Here is an 18,545-nt window from a genome sequence, read left to right on the forward strand (position 1 = left end):
AACTATCATCTGAAAGTGAATAATTGAAGATCAAAGGAAGGAGCAATACTGCTATGGAGAAGATAGTGAAAACTTTTGGACGTTGCAATATGTAAGTGCTCTTCATTTTCAACTTGCAGTTGCAACATAATCAGCAAAATTCATAACACAGAGAATTCTTAAGTGGCCAGAGAATTACCAGGAAAATGGCGATAGGCAGCAATGATAAGATTACCAACCGTAAAATCCAAGCAAGAGAAGAAAGGAAAAGTAAAAGACGTCATTTCAGTTGAAGAGAAAACCATACACGAGTAAGACAAAATCTTCGAACACAGTAGAAAGCAATATGAGTTCTTCTGAAACTTCTAGGACAGACACTGGCAATAACAGTGACACTGATTTCAAATTGGACTTCAGAACCAGAGGCTAAGAAATCAAGAACTCAAAGACAAATGAGAATTTCAATGCCACATCTTTCAAAAATGGAAGACAAGACGGATGTTTCAATACGCAAAATTGCTGCTGTCTCCAGAAGAACTTAATATGATGTCGGAAGAAAATCCTACTAAGGTTGTAGATAAGCAAAGAGTAGAAAGAAGTGTTAAAAAATGCATAGGAGTTTGTGAAGAAGTGTAAAAATGGTGTTAGAATAAAAGTGGATTTGTCTTTTGCATTTTGTAAAGTTGTCTTCGTGCCTTTACTGAGACCCCAGATCACATATAGATGCTTATTCCTATGTTAAAATCGGTTGCACTTTGAAGAGAACAACCACCAGGATCGCCACCCATCCACCGTAAACGAACACGAGATGGCAGTACAGTCACTAATGCAATTCAAATGGGAGTTATGACATGACTCCTTATGTAACAATTAGATGGCAGCATACTAAACCTGACAAAAGTTGTTACTGTCAAAACCTATAATGCTGAGCAATCTGGGTATATATGATCTAGGCTGAGACACATAGATGGTTGCACTACAGGCCTGTCATAAGATTCGATGGAATATATTTAGAACTGCCTGATTTAACTGTTAAAGATCTTAGCTCTGACTAAATATATCTATTGGAAATTATTCGAATGATAATTAGTGGAAAATGTGAATCAGATGTACAAAACAAGGAACCAGAATAGCTGACTTATGCGCACTGGCTTACAAAAGCATCAAGACTACTTTGTATATTTTAACAGAAAATTTACCTGAAGGTCTTAAAGCTTTGATAGAATTCGCTGTGAAAATTTATGTTTCACTGTGGAATAACATCAAGAGCAAGCCCCTTTGTAAGAATGTTTCCAGAAATCTCTTCTTAACTACTTACATTTCTAAGATTTTGAAGATATCAAGAAATGCCATTTATAGTCACTCTGAAAATATATTGTTGGCAGTGTTGGTGACAGAGAGGATGTGAGATTGTTATGAGTCAGAAGAAAATAGACTAGAACTCTCAAAATAATTGGAAATAATTCTATAGAAATTCGTACCTTCAGAAACTCGAAACTAAATTTCCCAGCGCAATACCACAGACATGACTGATTGGGAGTGGATTATTACAGAACCTCTACAGTAGCTGTAAGTCACATTAAAACATTTCAATTGCAAGAATTTATAAAGAAAGAGTATGTTACAGACATAGAAAATCCCTCGTTCCCATGGAAATTGAGACACTGCCTACAAAATATGAGAAGAAAGGTGAATACTTTGGTTTGAGAAAGAGAAAGTAATCAGAGAGTTGGTGATTCAACAAATAAATAAATTAAGTTTAATGGAGAGTGGGTAGGATGGAACTCAATAGCAGCCACCTCCTCATGGTGACTTCTAGCTTTATGTACCCTCTAACACAGCAGCCATCAAAACACTGCACGCTCAGGCTAGCATCTCTTACCCATAGACAAGACCTGCCCTAGCATGCAATCGTCGCTGCTGGTGGGTATGCTGTCTCTCTATCCCTTGTGCATAATGGAGCAGAGTTCCTTACCCTCCATGCACTCTACCCATTTCAGCTAGTGCTGACGACCACTGCTCTAACACATGTTGTCCACACCTGTGGAGTAATGGTCAGCGCATCTGGCTGCAAAACCAGGTGGCCCGGGTTCGATTCCCGGTCGGGGCAAGTTACCTGGTTGAGGTTTTTTCCGGGGTTTTCCCTCAACCCAACACGAGCAAATGCTGGGTAACTTTCGGTGCTGGACCCCGGACTCATTTCACCGGCATTATCACCTTCATATCCTTCATATCATTCAGACGCTAAATAACCTAGATGTTGATACAGCGTCGTAAAATAACCCAATTAAAAAAAAACACATGTTCTGCCAACTAATGTCAGTTAAATTATACAGATTAAACCCACAGAACAATTCAGAGTTACAGTCTGCAACATGCAAAGAGCTGCAAAATAATGGACATAAATACTCAAATTGTTAAAATTTCATGTGACTGAGCTTTGGTCAAACTTTCGTTTAGGACTTCCAAATTTGATATGTACAGTAACTAGGTCCTAATGCAACATTTTAACCCTATTACTGATTTGAATTTCAAAAAAAAAAAAAAAAAAAAAAAAATTAATGCTCCCATTTTCGATACAGCCTAATACCCAATCTACCATCTACAATAGTACCAGAGATCACTGGAGGAGAGCTTTACTCATAGCATCTGATTCCTCTGCCAGTGGTAGTTGCTTCATTGAGCAGAACTGCTCTAATCAATAGGAAAGTGGTACATCTTGTCTCTTGTTCTACACAGTCACAAGTAAGATATTTTTTTTCCAACAGGATATTGTTTTCATCCCTGCATTGTAGAGACATTAAAAATATTGTCTCTCACTTGTTTTTTATAGTTCAACCTTTCTTTGTACTTGATGTTTGTTGGTGAAAAGTATTACTGAAGTGAATATGTTATTGAGTAAATCATTCACAAGTGCAGAAGCTACTAAATAGCAAGGAGAAAACGTGTTCTGGCACTCATTTGCGAAAATAATATTTCTTGCATAAACCTTAAAAAAGTGTTTAAGTTAAGAACCACCAGAGTGCTCAAGGCCCCTGTGTTGAGGATAGGTTACGAGACAAAGTGTGAATCAGATGATACTCAAGCCTCCTTTATCACTCTGAAAATATATTATATGTGAATAGAAACAATGGTAGTAAATTTTTCAGAGCAAGGACTGACAGTGTTGTGGCATGGTTAAAATTCCCCTTGTTGTAGGATGAAGTGGAGTTTGTGGTGGCCAATATTTTATTTACACAAGTTCTCAGTATATAAGAAGTTATATGCTAAATTATGTCTCGAAAGATTTATACAAATAGTGGACTAAAGTTAATTGTAAGAAAATGGAGCTAGTTTACTGTTTAACACGGTTAAAAATAACTGATATCTAAAATAATAGGGTATCTAATCCTACTTTAAAACAAAAGATTTTATAGCCTCAAACACAATAAAGTCATAATAAATATTAAGATTTCATTCAAAAACAATAAAATAACCTCAACAAAACTTTTAATTACTTTAACCAAAAAGATTCACTTATATTCATTGTATAACTGCGGATGCTGGCACAAATTTTACCAATAATAAATCAAAATTACCAAATCAAACTCTCATAAATTTACAAAACTTATTACTGCGAATGAGTAACAAATTAAATAATCATTAAGACAAAAATAACTAAACCACGCAAAAACTTACATATAAAATAATTTAAAAGCAACCAAATAAGCAAGAATAAAACCCATAGAATAAATTACAAAACAAAAATTGGACTTAAATAAAAAACTATAGATAATATACAATAAAAAAAAAGTAAAAGCCGAATTTCTCCATACATTTTAACCAACTCACAACGTATTTTCAACACAACACTATATTTATCAACTCATCTCTTAAAATAAACATTTAAAATCACGGAGCAAAAAAAAAATAAATAAATAAATAAAAACTGAAGCATTGGCTACCAGTGTATAATAAAAATATCTTTTCCCCTTTTTGTTTATTTGAATTGATTAGGATGCCGATATTTAAAATCCAAGATTTGGATGGCTATCATTTCGATGATATTCTCTCAGTATAACTACAGATCTCATTTAAAAAAAAAAAAAAAAAAAAAAAAAAAAAAAAAAAAAAAAAAACTGAATGTGCATAAAGAGGTTTCCCATCACGAAGAAAGTGTGTATTTAGGAGGTACAATTTAACTTATGATTTTCAAGCTGCAAAGACAACAGTCTGTTTACATACGAGGGCACTTTTACAAAAATTCTTGAACAGTATTGTTATACAGAAGAAAGCAGTATAAAAGTCATGGATGTCACTCAAAAACTGTAAATAGAAACACACTTCAGAAAACAAGATAATTCAGGAACAAAGATAAATTCAACAGGTGTGATGAGCAATATGACAAGGAGGTCTTGGTCATTTTACTGGAATAAATACATGCAGGTATGTTTTCAGTTATTGTTATTGTTATATGCAGGGCCTTTGTAGTTAAAAAGGTGAAGGAAAGTGACAGTAATCGATCTAAAAAAAAATGTGTTTTCAGTGAGATGGCGGCTAGTGGATCGACTAGCTTGGGGTGTTTAGCGCTTCTGCACTGACTTGAGGCTCTAGACACTGGATATGACGTGCTTTACAGAACAATGTCAACCTGGAGCATCCAAAGTTATTATTGAGGCTATTTCGAATATCTAACAATGTATAATACGCAATAAAAAAGCAAAGAAGAACTTCTCGATAACTTTATTGCTTTATCACTTGGCAAAATGATTGACTCAGTAAATAGAAAACATATGTTTTACATGTCTAGAAGATTCTTTAGTTTGTTTCCATAAAAATATTCCATACTGCGTACAAGACATATTTTACAAGAATTATGAAGGCTGCTTGTACTGGTTTTTCTTGAACTTGGCCCCTTTTCTACAGACGCAAGTGTGCAATTTTCTCAATCTAGCTGGACAAAATTCATTTTTCGATTTGTTGATTTCACTATACATTTTTATGAATATATATCCCTGAATGTACTGTACAAGGCATCTTATGAAGACACTGCGCGATATTTCTCGCGGATATTTATTTGTTTTAGAGTAGCGTAAACATTGGTATCTGCAGAATGTTGAATAACACTCCTCAGTCGCAATAAAGAGCACTTTGTTGGAAGTCGCATTAAGAGCTAGTAAATTATGTTTTCTTTTCTTCTTTCACATGGAATTTGTAAATCCAGGTATGTGCTACATCATAATGTGTAATTTAGCTAAATTACTAAATTAGAGCCTCCAATACGTTTTTTATTTGATATGAAGGACATTTATATATTTTTTCCCAAAATCTCTGACTTGAACTTGAGTTATAAAATACGAACTGCTGTGTGCTGTCAAAGAATTTTATATTTATATTCCGACATCATTACCTGTATGAAATATTGTTTGCTTGGTTGTGTATATCTGCGAACCTAACCGATATTAATTATTTTCAGTCATGTGATGGTTATAGGCCGCTGGCAGCTTTTTGGAGTTTGGTGCCACAGTAGTGCTGAATCACGGAATTATGAACTTTTAAATAATATTATAGTACCATAAGGACTAAAAGATATTCCCAGTGATATTAAAAATAGAATTACGACAGTTATCAGAGATTTTTCATCGAAAATTCTGTCCCTCTGGTAAAATATAATGCCAACTGCCTAACTGATTCCTTCAATTTTCAGGAAGAAATACTATGCAATTTTTATGCTTCTGTGCCTGGGGATGTGATACCTCGATCGAGTAGGGTTCATCCAAGAAAACTGTTCAGTGAAACAGCAATTGCTACGAGGTTTTGCATATAGCCATTAAAATTCTCTTACAGAAAGAAACATAACAATTAATCAGAGAAGTGACAGATAAAGCTCAACAGCAAATTAATGTTCTGGAACCTACCAAGATGCTTACCCTAACAGAAAATAAAATGTTTAAGAAATATTATATTTGGGGTACACTGCCCAAAGATTTCAATAAGGACCCAGCAGCAAAGGACACAAACATTGCAAAGGAAACTTACAATTTCAGTCTATCCACACTTCACGCCTGGATTCGTTGTTTAAAATATTTTCTACATATCACCTACAGATTAGAGATTAAAAACTGTCAGATCAGGGGTGAAACCGACAAATCCAAGTGTGAATCCAGGAAGAAAATATTTAGAGAAAAATTCCAAAGTGAAATGAGTCTTCTGGTTCATAGAATGAAACTAAGATGTGAGACCACTAATTACAGCAATATGGCAAGAAGATTTTTTTTTTTAAATGCCAGCCAAAGCGCTAACATAACAGGAATAAATGGAGACCTTATCCAGCGATTCTGTGTGATTCTGCAAACATTATCGTGTATATGTGACATAAATGTGAAGATATTTCAACAATTCGCAATATATACAATGAATTCAACAGGATAAAGTACATATTTTATATAAAATTTTTAATACTTTCAATTCTATTCATAGTTACTAATTTTGCCTAATTGCACCCCTATAAAGAGGTAGTTTTTCTTATATAAACGTACTCAGAGTGTTTGTACACAAATCGAACATGCTAACTCTAAGTTCTGCATTAAGTTTCATAAAAATATTTTAGATAGAAATGTTATTAATTTTGCTTAAATTCACCTCCTATAAAGGGGTAGTTCCCCTTATACAAACGTAATCAAAGTTTGTACACAAATCAAATATGGTACCTTAAAGTTCTGCATAAAGTTTCATGAAAATATATTAGACAGAAAAGAAGTTATTAATTTTGTGTAAATTCATCCCCTATAAAAGGGTAGTTCCCTTTACACAAACGTAGCCAGAGTTTGTACTGAAATCAAATACGTTACTCTGAAGTTCTGCATAAAGTTTCATGAAAATCTGTTGAGTAGGAGACAAGTTGTTAATTTTGTCCACCTAGATTAAGAAAATTGCACACTGTGAGACAGCTGGAAATCTCTGGGTTCAGATTTTGGCGAACAAGTTAAATTTGTGATAGCCAAGAACAATGTTGGGGTGGGGGGGAGTTCCCCTTCCCTTTGTCGTTATGTTATTTTTCCATTCTCTCATTTGATCGGCAGTAGACACGACAATTACCCCTCCATAAGATAATCCGTGGATTTGGTCTAATGAATCTAGTGTTAAGACACACACAGATCCGTGACTTTAGATGCGAACTTATATGTTTTAAATATTATTAAAATATATTTCTCCTCAATTTGTTTGAAATATCATCAATTTATTTAATATCCATTTCCAATTACAAACAATAGTTATAGATGATGAGCTCAGGAAATAATGGCCATGGAACAACAGAAATAAGAATGGATCAATAACCAAAGTATGAGGAAAATAACCTAAAACCGTCATGTCCATCACAAATATTTCAATATCCACACAACAGTAGTCCAGTTTCCTTTCTCTGTTCCCTTTTAATTTTCATTTTTTAAGGAATGTTCATTACTCAGTCGCAGGTACAGTGCAGTCAATTGCCCAATGATGCTTTTCCAATATTTACTTTGTTCCCTTGTTTGTCCATTAAAGGTTTTTGTAGTCCCATGGAATGTTGTCCTGCAGGAACAGCTGCTGTTTCATTGCAGACATTGACTAGTGTTTGCGGAGGAGAATACTGGTGAGCAACAAATGTTGAATGTATTTTGTCCTAGGACAGAGTTCTTTTAAATGTTGTAAATCTACAGTGCACTTCTTGTGGTTATCACAAGTAGTGGCTCGTGACAAGCGGTAGTATAAAAGCTAAGACTATTCCATGTGCTCGCACATAGAAAAAACCTCCGACTATACAATGTGCATGCACAAAACGAAGGAACAGCTGTTATTAATGAATGAAATTTAAAAACGTTTATTTGACTTACCACATTACAGCAGATGCTTGAAAAGTTAATCAGAAAACAACACTAACTGAGAGTTTAAGACACTAGTTAAGTGCTCTTCAAAAACTACTAATATTGGGACCGATTTTATTCATAATTTATGTAAACGACATACCCTACATAACTGATGGCAAATACATAAAGTCATATTTATATGCGGATGATTTTGCTATAACAATTATACTGCATACGATAGATTAAAAATTATTAATGATCTTGAAGCAATCAACCGAAAAATGGAAGATTGGTGTTCAGCTAATTTGCTTAAATAATGAGAAGATACAGAACTTAAAGTTTTCCTTAAACAATAGAATCAATTACAAAGAATCTGTCAAATTTTTAGAGTACATATACAATCTACACTTAAATGGGACTGTCATATTGACATACTATCTAAGAAACTCAACAAAGGCATTTTTATGTTAAGTAAATTAAAAACAAGTGTTAGTGTTGAAGTGCTAAAATCCATATACTATGCTTACATTCATAGCCATCTGACATATGGTATAATAATTTTAGGTAATGATCCTAAAATAATAAAGTTATTAAAACTACAAAAGAGGGCAGTAAGAATAATTTGTAATGTTGATAATTGTACTCAATGCAAACCTTTATTTCGGAGACTTGAAATTTTAACTGTACCATCTTTGTACATTTTAAATTGTTTAATGTATATACAAACAAATATTAATAATCTTTTTACAAATAGCTCAGTGCATAACTATTGAACTAGGCATAAAAATTATTTAAGAAAAGGACAATGTAACTACACTACTATTAATAGAAGCTTTGTAGAGGATTGTAAAAAATTATATAATGTTTTACCAGATAACATTTAAGCTTGAGACTTTTTAAGAAAGAAATTAAAAATAAATTAATAGACTTGTCATTATATAAAATTGGAGAGTATTTTAACTCTATGTAGCTGTGTACCTTTTAAGGAGAATTGTCTATATAATATTATAAAATGTGATTATTTCCTTGCATGGAACTTATGAATCTTATGTAGCTTATTGCCTACTTGTAAATCTGTATTTTTAACACTAGTATTTAAATGTTTTTTTAACATGACATTTTCCTATGCTACAATGTACAGTCTTTGGAATTAAATAAATAATAATAAACATTACGCAGTGCATTACTTGAATTTCGTGCTTTAGTGACTCAAATCCTAGTGGATGTGGTTTTGGGTGTAACTCTCCCCCTGAATGTCTCATGTGCTAACAGCAGGCGACTGGTGGTTTATTATGAGCGAGTATTTATTATTTTGACATTTTAGCAGGATCAGTCTTCTCAAATCAAGCAGTCCCTGACTTTCATCTACATTAGTTTTTTGTAACACATACGTATATTCATGGTTTTTCGTCTAATTTCTCAACAGCATATTTTCGTGTGTTGCATGTTCATAAAGTACGAATCTGAAGAAAGAATTAGAAGATAGTACCATGAATAATTTCCAAGAGTGCGAGTTCCAATGCATTTCGGGATTCATGAACTAGTGGATAAATTCAAAGCAATAGCTTCAGTGCTGAAGAAAAATGAAAAAAAAAAAAATAAAAAATTCTATAGTGCTATAGCGTGAAATGTTTCAGGACATTTGTGAACATCTCTGGCAATCTCCTAGAAAATCCTTAAGAAAACTGCACAGGAAGCTGATATTTCTTACACTTCTGTCAGAAAGCAAGCCAAAACACTACAATTTAGACCCTACAAAACAACTGAAGAGCAAAGTTCAAGTCCTAAAGCTCCTCCTGCAAGATTCACGTACTGCAATTGATTTCTTCAATCAGTAGACAGTGGTGTCTTAAACCTTCAATTAGTGTTGTTTTCTGATGAACATTTCGAACACCAGCTGTAATGCAGTAAGTCAGATTATTTTTTAAATTGAATTTAGTATTGATGTAAAAATGAGAGTATAAGGGCACAGTACATCAGTTATTCGTAGATTTCAAAAAACGCATATGGCTCCATAAAGAGAGAAGTTATATTCTTACTGAATTTCGTATTCTAAAGAAACTAGTCAAACTGCTGAGCCATTTATACCCGAACCCACACTTTCAGAAGTCGAAATTGCGATAGAAGATCTGAAAACGTACAAGTCTCCAGGTATCGATCAAATTCCAGCAGAATTAATACAAGAGGGTGGAAGTGCATTATATAGCGAAATTTATAAACTTGTACTTGCTATTTGGGAAAAGGAAATTGTACCAGAACAATGGAAGGAGTCCATAATTGTACCTATTTTTAAAAAGGAGGACAAAACCAACTGTGGTAACTTTCGAGGAATATCACTTTTGTTGACGTCGTACAAAATTTTGTCCAGTATTCTTTTGAGAAGATTAACTCCGTACATAGATGAAATTATTGGGGATCATCAGTGCGGTTTTCGGCGTAATAGATCGACTATTGATCAGATTTTTTGTATTCAACAGATAATGGAGAAAAAATGGGAGTATAAGGGTACAGTATATCAGTTATTCATAGATTTCAAAAAGGCATATGACTCGATTAAGAGGGAAGTATTATATGATATTCTCATTGAATTTGGTATTCCCAAGAAACTAGTTCGATTAATTAAAATGTGTCTCAATGAAACATACAGCAGAGTCCGTATAGGTCAGTCTCTATCTGATGTTTTTCCAATACACAATACAGAACTGCACGCATTGTATTCTTTACCTGATAATTAGGAACTTGAAATCCAGACGTTTGAGATGGACAAGGCATGAAGCACGTATTGGCGTATCCAGATATGCATATAGAATGTTAGTTGGGAGGCCGGAGGGAAAAAGACCTTTGGGGAAGCCGAGCCGTAGATGGGAGGATAATATTAAAATGGATTTGAGGGAGGTGGGATATGATGATAGAGACTGGATTAATCTTGCACAGGATAGGGACCGATGGCGGGCTTATGTGAGGGCGGCAATGAACCTTCGGGTTCCTTAAAAGCCATTTGTAAGTAAGTAAAAGAAACTAGTTCAATTAATTAAAATTTGTGTCTCAGTAAAACTTACAGTAGAGCCCATATAGGCCAGATTCTGTTTGACGCTTTTCCAATTACTGTGGGCTAAAGCAAAGAGATGTACTATCACATTTATTTTTAGCTTCACTCTCGAATATGCCATTAGGAAAGTCTAGGAAAACAGGGAGGGTTTGGAATTGAATAGGTTAACATCAGCTGCTTGTTTATGTAGATGACATGAATAATGTTAGGAAAAAATTCACAAATGATTAGGGAAAACACTGGAATTTTTACTTGAAGCAAGTAAGGAGAGAGATTTGGAAGTAAATCCTGAAAAAACAAAGTATGTGATTGTCTCGTGACCAAAACATAGTACGAAATGGAAATATAAAAATTTGAAATTTATTCTTTGAAAAGTTAGAAAAATTCAAGTACCTTGGAGCAACAGTAACAAATATAAATGACACTTGAGAGGAAATTAAACACAGAATAAATATAGGAAATGCCTCTTATTATTCGGTTGAGAAACTTCTATCATCCAGTCTGCTCTCGAAAAAACTCAAAGTCAGAATTTATAAAACAGTTACAGTAGCCTGCAAATTAATCCGAACAACGTAATTACTTATGCAAAAACACACAAACGGGATAAAAAAAGGATCTAAGACATACCTCAGTAATCTATGTGGCCTCCCTTGTTCCTAATAACAGCTCTGAGACGATTTGGCATGGATTCCACTAATTTCCCACAAATATTCTTCATTTCTTCATCGCGAAACCATATACTAATGAGGGCAGAAATCATCTTCTCCTTTGTAGAACAATCCATTTTTTGCATCCTTCTTTTGCAAATTGACCACAAGTTCTCAATGGGGTTGATGTCGGATGAGTTGCCTGGCCAGGGGAGTACCTGAATATTCTTCTTGTTGAAGAATTCTGTAGTTTTTGGAGACGTATGGCATGGTGCCAGGTCTTGTTGGAACACACTCTGCCATCCAGAAATGATTTTTGCAGCTGGGGTACGATTCTGGTTTCCAATAAGTGAATATATTTGTCAGAATTCATCATTCCCTTGATAGGTATTAATGCTCCAGGCCCTTCATGTGTAAAACAACCCCAAAACATTACTTTAGGGGGATATTTGGATGCTTGTTGGAGATGAGCTGCTGTTACTTTTTCGGATCCTTTCTGTACGTAAGAAACTCGGTGGCCGTGGACCTCGAAATGAGACTCATCGGAAAAAAGTACATTCTTCCAGTCATTCACTGTCCAGTGTTGATGTAATTTTGCCCACATTAAGCGTTTTTTGCACATAACAGGGGTTAGCAGTTGCTTCGTAATAGGCTTACGAGCCCTTCATCCAGCTTCCAAAAGCCTATGCCGCACTGTTGTGACGTGAATATTCGCCCCAGTGGTAGCCATTAACTCGCGGGTTAAGTCGACAGCAGTTAGTCTAGGATTTAATTTACTTTTCCAGACAATTAAACGATCATCTGCAGGTGAAGTGTTCCTTTTCCAGCCACACTTTCCTTTTTTCTGGGGTGTGATGGATCCAGTCTCCCCATATCGTTTTATGATCGAATTAACAGTAGCCAAACCGATGTGAGATTCTGCAGGAATTTGCCTCTGTGTCATAGAAGAATGCTCTGCTAATGTTATAATTTTAGACTGTTTTCGTGGAGTTGTGAAGACGACAGAATGTACACAGGATTGCAGTATTAAGTCTTCAACACAACTGAAATGCTTATAAGTACAAAACGACAGGCAAAATGTCACATATTATAAAAAAAAAATAATAACGACAGACCTTCAACAATGGAATTACACGTACTACATGTGTCAATTAAAGTGGTATGAGCAGCTGTGAGGCCAACAATGACAGAAAATGTAAAAAATATGTTGTGTTCGGATTATTTGCACGCTACTGTATATTACCGGTTGTTCTGTATGGTTGTGAAACTTGGACTCTCACTTTGAGAGAGGAACAAAGGTTAAGAGTGCTCGAGCCCGGGTTCGATTCCCGGTCGGGGCAAGTTACCTGGTTGAGGTTTTTTCCGGGGTTTTCCCTCAACCCAATACGAGCAAATGCTGGGTAACTTTCGGTGCTGGACCCCGGACTCATTTCACCGGCATTATCACCTTCATTTCATTCAGATGCTAAATAACCTAGATGTTGATAAAGCGTCGTAAAATAACCCAATAAAATAAAAAAAAAGGAGTGCTCGAGAATAAGGTGTTCAGGAAAATATTTGGGGCTAAGAGGGATGAAGTTACAGGAGAATGGAGAAAGTTACACAATGCAGAACTGCATGCATTGTATTCTATGGTGGGCTTATTTGAGAGCGGCAATGAGTCATTTGTAAGTAAGTAATGATTTATGTTCTATTGTTCCATGCATTCGTATTGTATAGCAAGGGCTTTTTTTCTCCATGCGAGTGTAGTATACAAGGACAATCCAATTCTCTTCAGTTAGAAATTGTCGTGCTAACTAAGGTTATTATGGGCTACATATCGAGAGGTTCTCTAAAAATATCATTTGTTTTACTTATGGACAAAGACAATAATAAATAACAGTATCTTTTAACAGAAAACGCATTCATAAAAAATAATAATAAATACAACACACATTACCACATATCGCTCTCCTGCTTTCTCAAGATAGTGGTAATCAGGTATTGAGATTGGTAGAGATCGTTTTTCACTGTAGTCTATGTATGTGTAGCCTGTTGGATCTTCAGTTGGTTCCAGTCTCTCAGCTTCCTGCAAGCATCAAGAGCAAAATTAAGGTACTTAAAATTTACAGCATGATCTTACGAAGGCTGACTGAGAAGTAATGTGTGTGTGTGTGTGTGTGTGTGTGTATGTCTGTGTGTATGTATGTATGCATGTATACAGGGTGATTCACGAGGATTTACCATCACTTACGGAGCTTATTTCCGACGACATTCTGAGCAAAAAATGTCATATAATCCCAATCTCAATATTTTCAGAGATACACTAATATGAAGTGTTTGTAAAAAAACTGTTATTCTTTAGTTTTAAGAGTAAAAAAAGAAAAATTACACGAAAAGAATTAACTATTCAAGAGTATCATTTCTGTAATTAGTTATTATTCTCAAGCTAAAAATGTGTTGTGAATTCCATAGTTTCTTCGTACAGAATTTTTTTTTTTTTCAATTTCTAACTACAAAATTACATTTTTCTTACGCATTTATCACATGATTGTTACAAATCACGCCACCCTTGCAAATTCTTGAAGATTGTTCATTAGGATACATGATTAAACTAGAAAGAATCAAGTTAAGTCGTATGATTTGTAACATTTTTGTGATAAGTGCATAAGAATAATGTAATTTTTAGTTAAAAATTGGAAAACAAAATCTGTACAAAGCAATTAACAACACATTTTCAGCTTCAGAACAATAGCCAATTGAATTGTTCATTTTCTATTTTTAATATTCTTTTACCCTTAAAACTAAAGAAAAAAGGTATTTTACCAACAATTTCAAATTAGTGTAACTATGAAAATATTGAGATTAGGGCAAATGTTTATATGACACTTTCTGCTCATAATGTCTTCGGAAATAAGCTCCGTAAGTGGTAAATCCTCGTGAATCACCCTGTATGTATGTATGTATGTATGTATGTATGTATGTATGTATGTATGTATGTATGTATGTATGTATGTATGTATGTATGTATGTATAGAGTTATTCCTTTCTTATTTTTAGGCCTACATCAATCTTACAGTTTTAAAATAGTTGCCTTCTGGCATCCCAAAATAAAGCTGTGAGATCTGTCCCACCTCTGGTTAAAATTTCACAAAGTAGCAGATGGTTTTGTGCAGCATCCAAACACTTCACGTTTTATATTTCGTAAAATAATTGCCTCAAAATATAAAAGTTCCCATGCTGGTAACCTGAATGCATCATGAACTACAAATACTGTGTCACACAAAAGTCACTTGCCAAATAGAATGCATTATTCTATTTTAAAATGACTGCTATCTTCAGTTTATATAGTTATATTTTGTGATTTAATCGTAAAGTAAGTCATGGTAAACAATAATGCTACAGTCTGTGTTTTGTTTCGTTTATTGTTTGGAGTTACTGACAGCTGAAGTAGAATTCATTATTATTTTGAGCTGTAAATCATATTGAGAGTTGAAGAAGAGATCATGTTGACTCCTGAATAGTGATTAGAGCTATTACGGCTCTGTGGAGACTAATTACAGAACAAGAGAAGCTATAGACGAGTTTCATCGTCATCCAGACCTTTCAAGACCATCACATTAATGTATACGCAGTTTATTAGATAAATTTAAAACAGTGTTTAGTGTAAAGGTCGGCTACCAATGAACAACATTATATTTGCCAATATTTCAAATTTTAAAACAAAATTAACAAGTCTTTCTAAGCAAATCTGACTGTTAGATATAACGTGGGCTATGACTTGCGGCAGATAGGCCATTAGAACCAGCCTGTGGATGGGAGAGGTCCCACACCTCGGTAGATAAATAGTGGGAGATTATATTATTAGGGCCACTTGATAAAAGTAGGATTTTCAATGGAACTTCTAAAAATAGACTCGATTGTTTCAATTTTTTTAAACTATTTCAGACAAACCCATTCTCAAACTGTGTCTGAAACTATTACACGGTTAGAGAAGTCAGGGCAAGAGATGCCGGAAGCCCTCAAATTAGTTGAGGAAATGACACAGAGAATTAATGAGACACAAAATACACTGGTTACTGAACGTGTGAAACAGAAGTGGAAATCAATTTTATGTAAAAATAACGGAAATGGAACATTGTGTAGTATAAACAGTAAATTAGTGGACATAGAGTTACCGAGAATAAAGGACTGCCTCTTAGAGAGTGTAATGATATTAGGATTTCGTTTTGCTCCTATTACGTCATGCAATGTAGAGCATAGCTTTTCACAGTACAAACTGTGTTTGGCAGATAACCGAAAAAGATTTACGTTTGAGACACCGAAGATAAATGAAGAAATTAAAATAGCTGCATGTTTATTTTCCACCATTAAATGAGAAGTAAACACAAATGCTTATAACAGACAGGAGAATAAAATGCTTTTCACATTCTTTTGACACTGTCATTGTGTAATGTATATTTACTTTCAGAATGTATATATGTGTGTTTCCCCATACTACGTACTCTAAATAGCAACGTTGTTACCTCAACATATCTCTACCTGCAGCGAGTCAACAACCTATAGTACATGCAGAGTAAACTTATTGTATCGGGTTCAAAGTTTCGAAGCCTAATTAATGATATTGGTCCTCATTTCAAACTTCGCTTTTGCTCTACTGAAAACTTTCAATTTATGATTTATGCTTTTTTTATCGCGCACCACATACATACATTGTGTTCCAAAAGTAATGGTGGGTTTCAAAAGAGTTATCCGTTAAACGGGACCTAAGACATACATTGAACATGAATTCAATTAATCACAACTCAGATGTTTTTCTTCTCATGCTTATCGAAGTGCTATTTGGGCTTCTTTAAATGCCTAAATGGTGTTCCACTTCATGTCACACTCGATGAAGGACATTAAGAATGAGAGATTCAGAAGGTTCCTTGATTGTTGTGAATACAGACACCGCAGAATGAATGGTTTACTTCCCATACGCCCAAAAGTAAAAATCCAAAGGTGTCATGTCGGAAAGTGTGGAGTTCCCTCACAATTTGGGTACAGCAAATACTTCCAACATCTTTTTTTTCTGGTAACAGTGCATTGCGCAAAGAAAATTGGGTCAATCAGGCGATCTATGGTAAGAGTACACCACACATTAACTTCAGGACTATCACGCTCATGTTCAACGAAATCATGGGAGAAGGTTGTTCGTTAGCCCATGTTCTTACGCGTTGTGTCGATGGATATTTCCCGAAAAACGAAAGTCGCCTCATTACTGAAAATTATACGACTTAAAAACTGCTTGTTAATGTCAATTTCACAAAGGATATTCACAGCCAAATCGTATCTTTTGCGATTATCATCGGTGGATTTCGTGTAATAATTTACGTTTATAAGGAGTAAGACGAAGATATTTTTTCCAAACTCTACAGAGTTGGTTTTGGAAGAAAACAATTATTGTCGGACACAACGCATTTATTTCTTTGAACGGGGTCTGAAATGTGTGACAATTATGTGGAGGTATAAATCAGTGGCGGTTCTCCATTGATGAGTTTGAAGAGCCGAGTCACTATATATAGGCCTATATACAGAGTAGAAGTGAAATAGCCTTGGAGATTTTCAGAGCAAATAGCTCATACTGTATGTAACAAATACTATTATATTATATTGGTGAAAAGTTCATAGTTTTTCAGAAAAAAAGTTTTTTAACAGCCTCTTATTCGGTAACTATTGCGAGTAGAATCGTGATTTTTGTCCATATTTATAGGAAATCTAATAAAGAATAATTTACCACTCTGGCATATTACAATAGCGTGGACGGTTTTCGTATAAATTTAATTTTAAAAACCTCTAAATTCAAGCCACTACACGATTCGAACTGGTGGCAACGTCGAAGCAGAGAACAGCTCACCTAGTATCGAGACACACAGAGTTCATCGACCTCTTACATCTGTATCACGAATAGAGTGTATTAGCGGCTATGTTGCCGTACTGCTGAAACTTCAAACTTAATTTTCTAATTAATCGTGCATCTAATCACAAAACGTAATATAGGTTTTTTATTCATTTACGTGTACCCTATCGTCCCTTTCAATCTGCATCTGCAAGGTTTATTTCACTTCCACATTGTGTGTGTGTGTGTGTGTGTGTGTGTGTGTATATATATATATATATATATATTCAGAGTATAGTACTTTTTTCTTAAGTAACACCAATGGGACACATTACATTTTGTACCAACATCATATTACATTAGATGAGCTGTAAGGATGGATGGATCGATGCATGGACAGACAGACAGGATACGAACAGACAAAGACACAGAGACAGACGGACAGATAAATTTAATACCCATATACTGTACATTACGATGCTGTATAGAAATTAAGTAATACGAAGAAAAATATTGGATGGGTCAAATATTAAGAAGAAAGATCAGTTGCGAAATAGTATTAAAATCTAAGTTAATGATTCTGTGTTAAAGCTATAAGTTCTTCATTATTCAGATAACTGTCTTCTATGTTACTAAAAATAGATATTTGTACCTGTTGAGTAACGGATATAACTGTAAGTGTCAGGACATCTCCTCCCGATTTAATCAGGTCCACAACCTGTTTGTGTGTCGCTCCTTCTACTGTTACGCCATTCCTGCAACAAAAGAATATGTAACTTATTAACTTTTCAATTATAAAAACTTAAAATATATAATAGGATTTCAGTAACTCTTGCCATCTGTAAACAGGCATGCAGCGGCATGCATACACTCACTGAGAAATAAACGCATGCATGCAAAAAACGCAAACTTAAATAAACAGAGGTATTAATCGACCAAGGCCAGTGGAGTCCTGGGGCCCATTTCACAATCCTTACAAATTACAAATTAACCATTTACAAATAACAAGTAAAATATTACAAATGCTTGTAAATTGTGTTTCACAATGCTACTTTATTAGTTTGTAAAGTCTGACGAACTTCACAAAATCAGCTAAAGAAATTTACAAATACGCATTATTGGTTACACAATATCGCCAACGACAGTTTACTAAAATCGCTAAGGAGCAGAGCTAAAATCGCTGTATT

At 34.6% G+C, this 18,545-nt stretch overlaps 1 protein-coding gene across 2 annotated transcripts in view; it reads right to left on the bottom strand.

Annotated features, from left to right (window-relative positions):
- Snx27 (sorting nexin 27) overlaps positions 1-18,545 on the bottom strand; it is a 311,819-nt gene that overhangs the window by 67,240 nt on the left and 226,034 nt on the right. For both annotated transcript variants that reach the window (XM_069826412.1, XM_069826413.1), the window contains exons 2-3: positions 18,011-18,113; positions 13,441-13,569 (exon numbers count right to left, since the gene is read on the bottom strand). In XM_069826412.1, coding sequence (XP_069682513.1) covers positions 13,441-13,569; positions 18,011-18,113 — 232 coding nt within the window. The remainder of the gene's footprint in view (positions 1-13,440; positions 13,570-18,010; positions 18,114-18,545) is intronic.

The sequence above is a fragment of the Periplaneta americana genome, chromosome 5 (assembly GCF_040183065.1).
Source record: "Periplaneta americana isolate PAMFEO1 chromosome 5, P.americana_PAMFEO1_priV1, whole genome shotgun sequence".
In the NCBI taxonomy this organism is placed as follows: Eukaryota; Metazoa; Arthropoda; class Insecta; order Blattodea; family Blattidae; genus Periplaneta; species Periplaneta americana.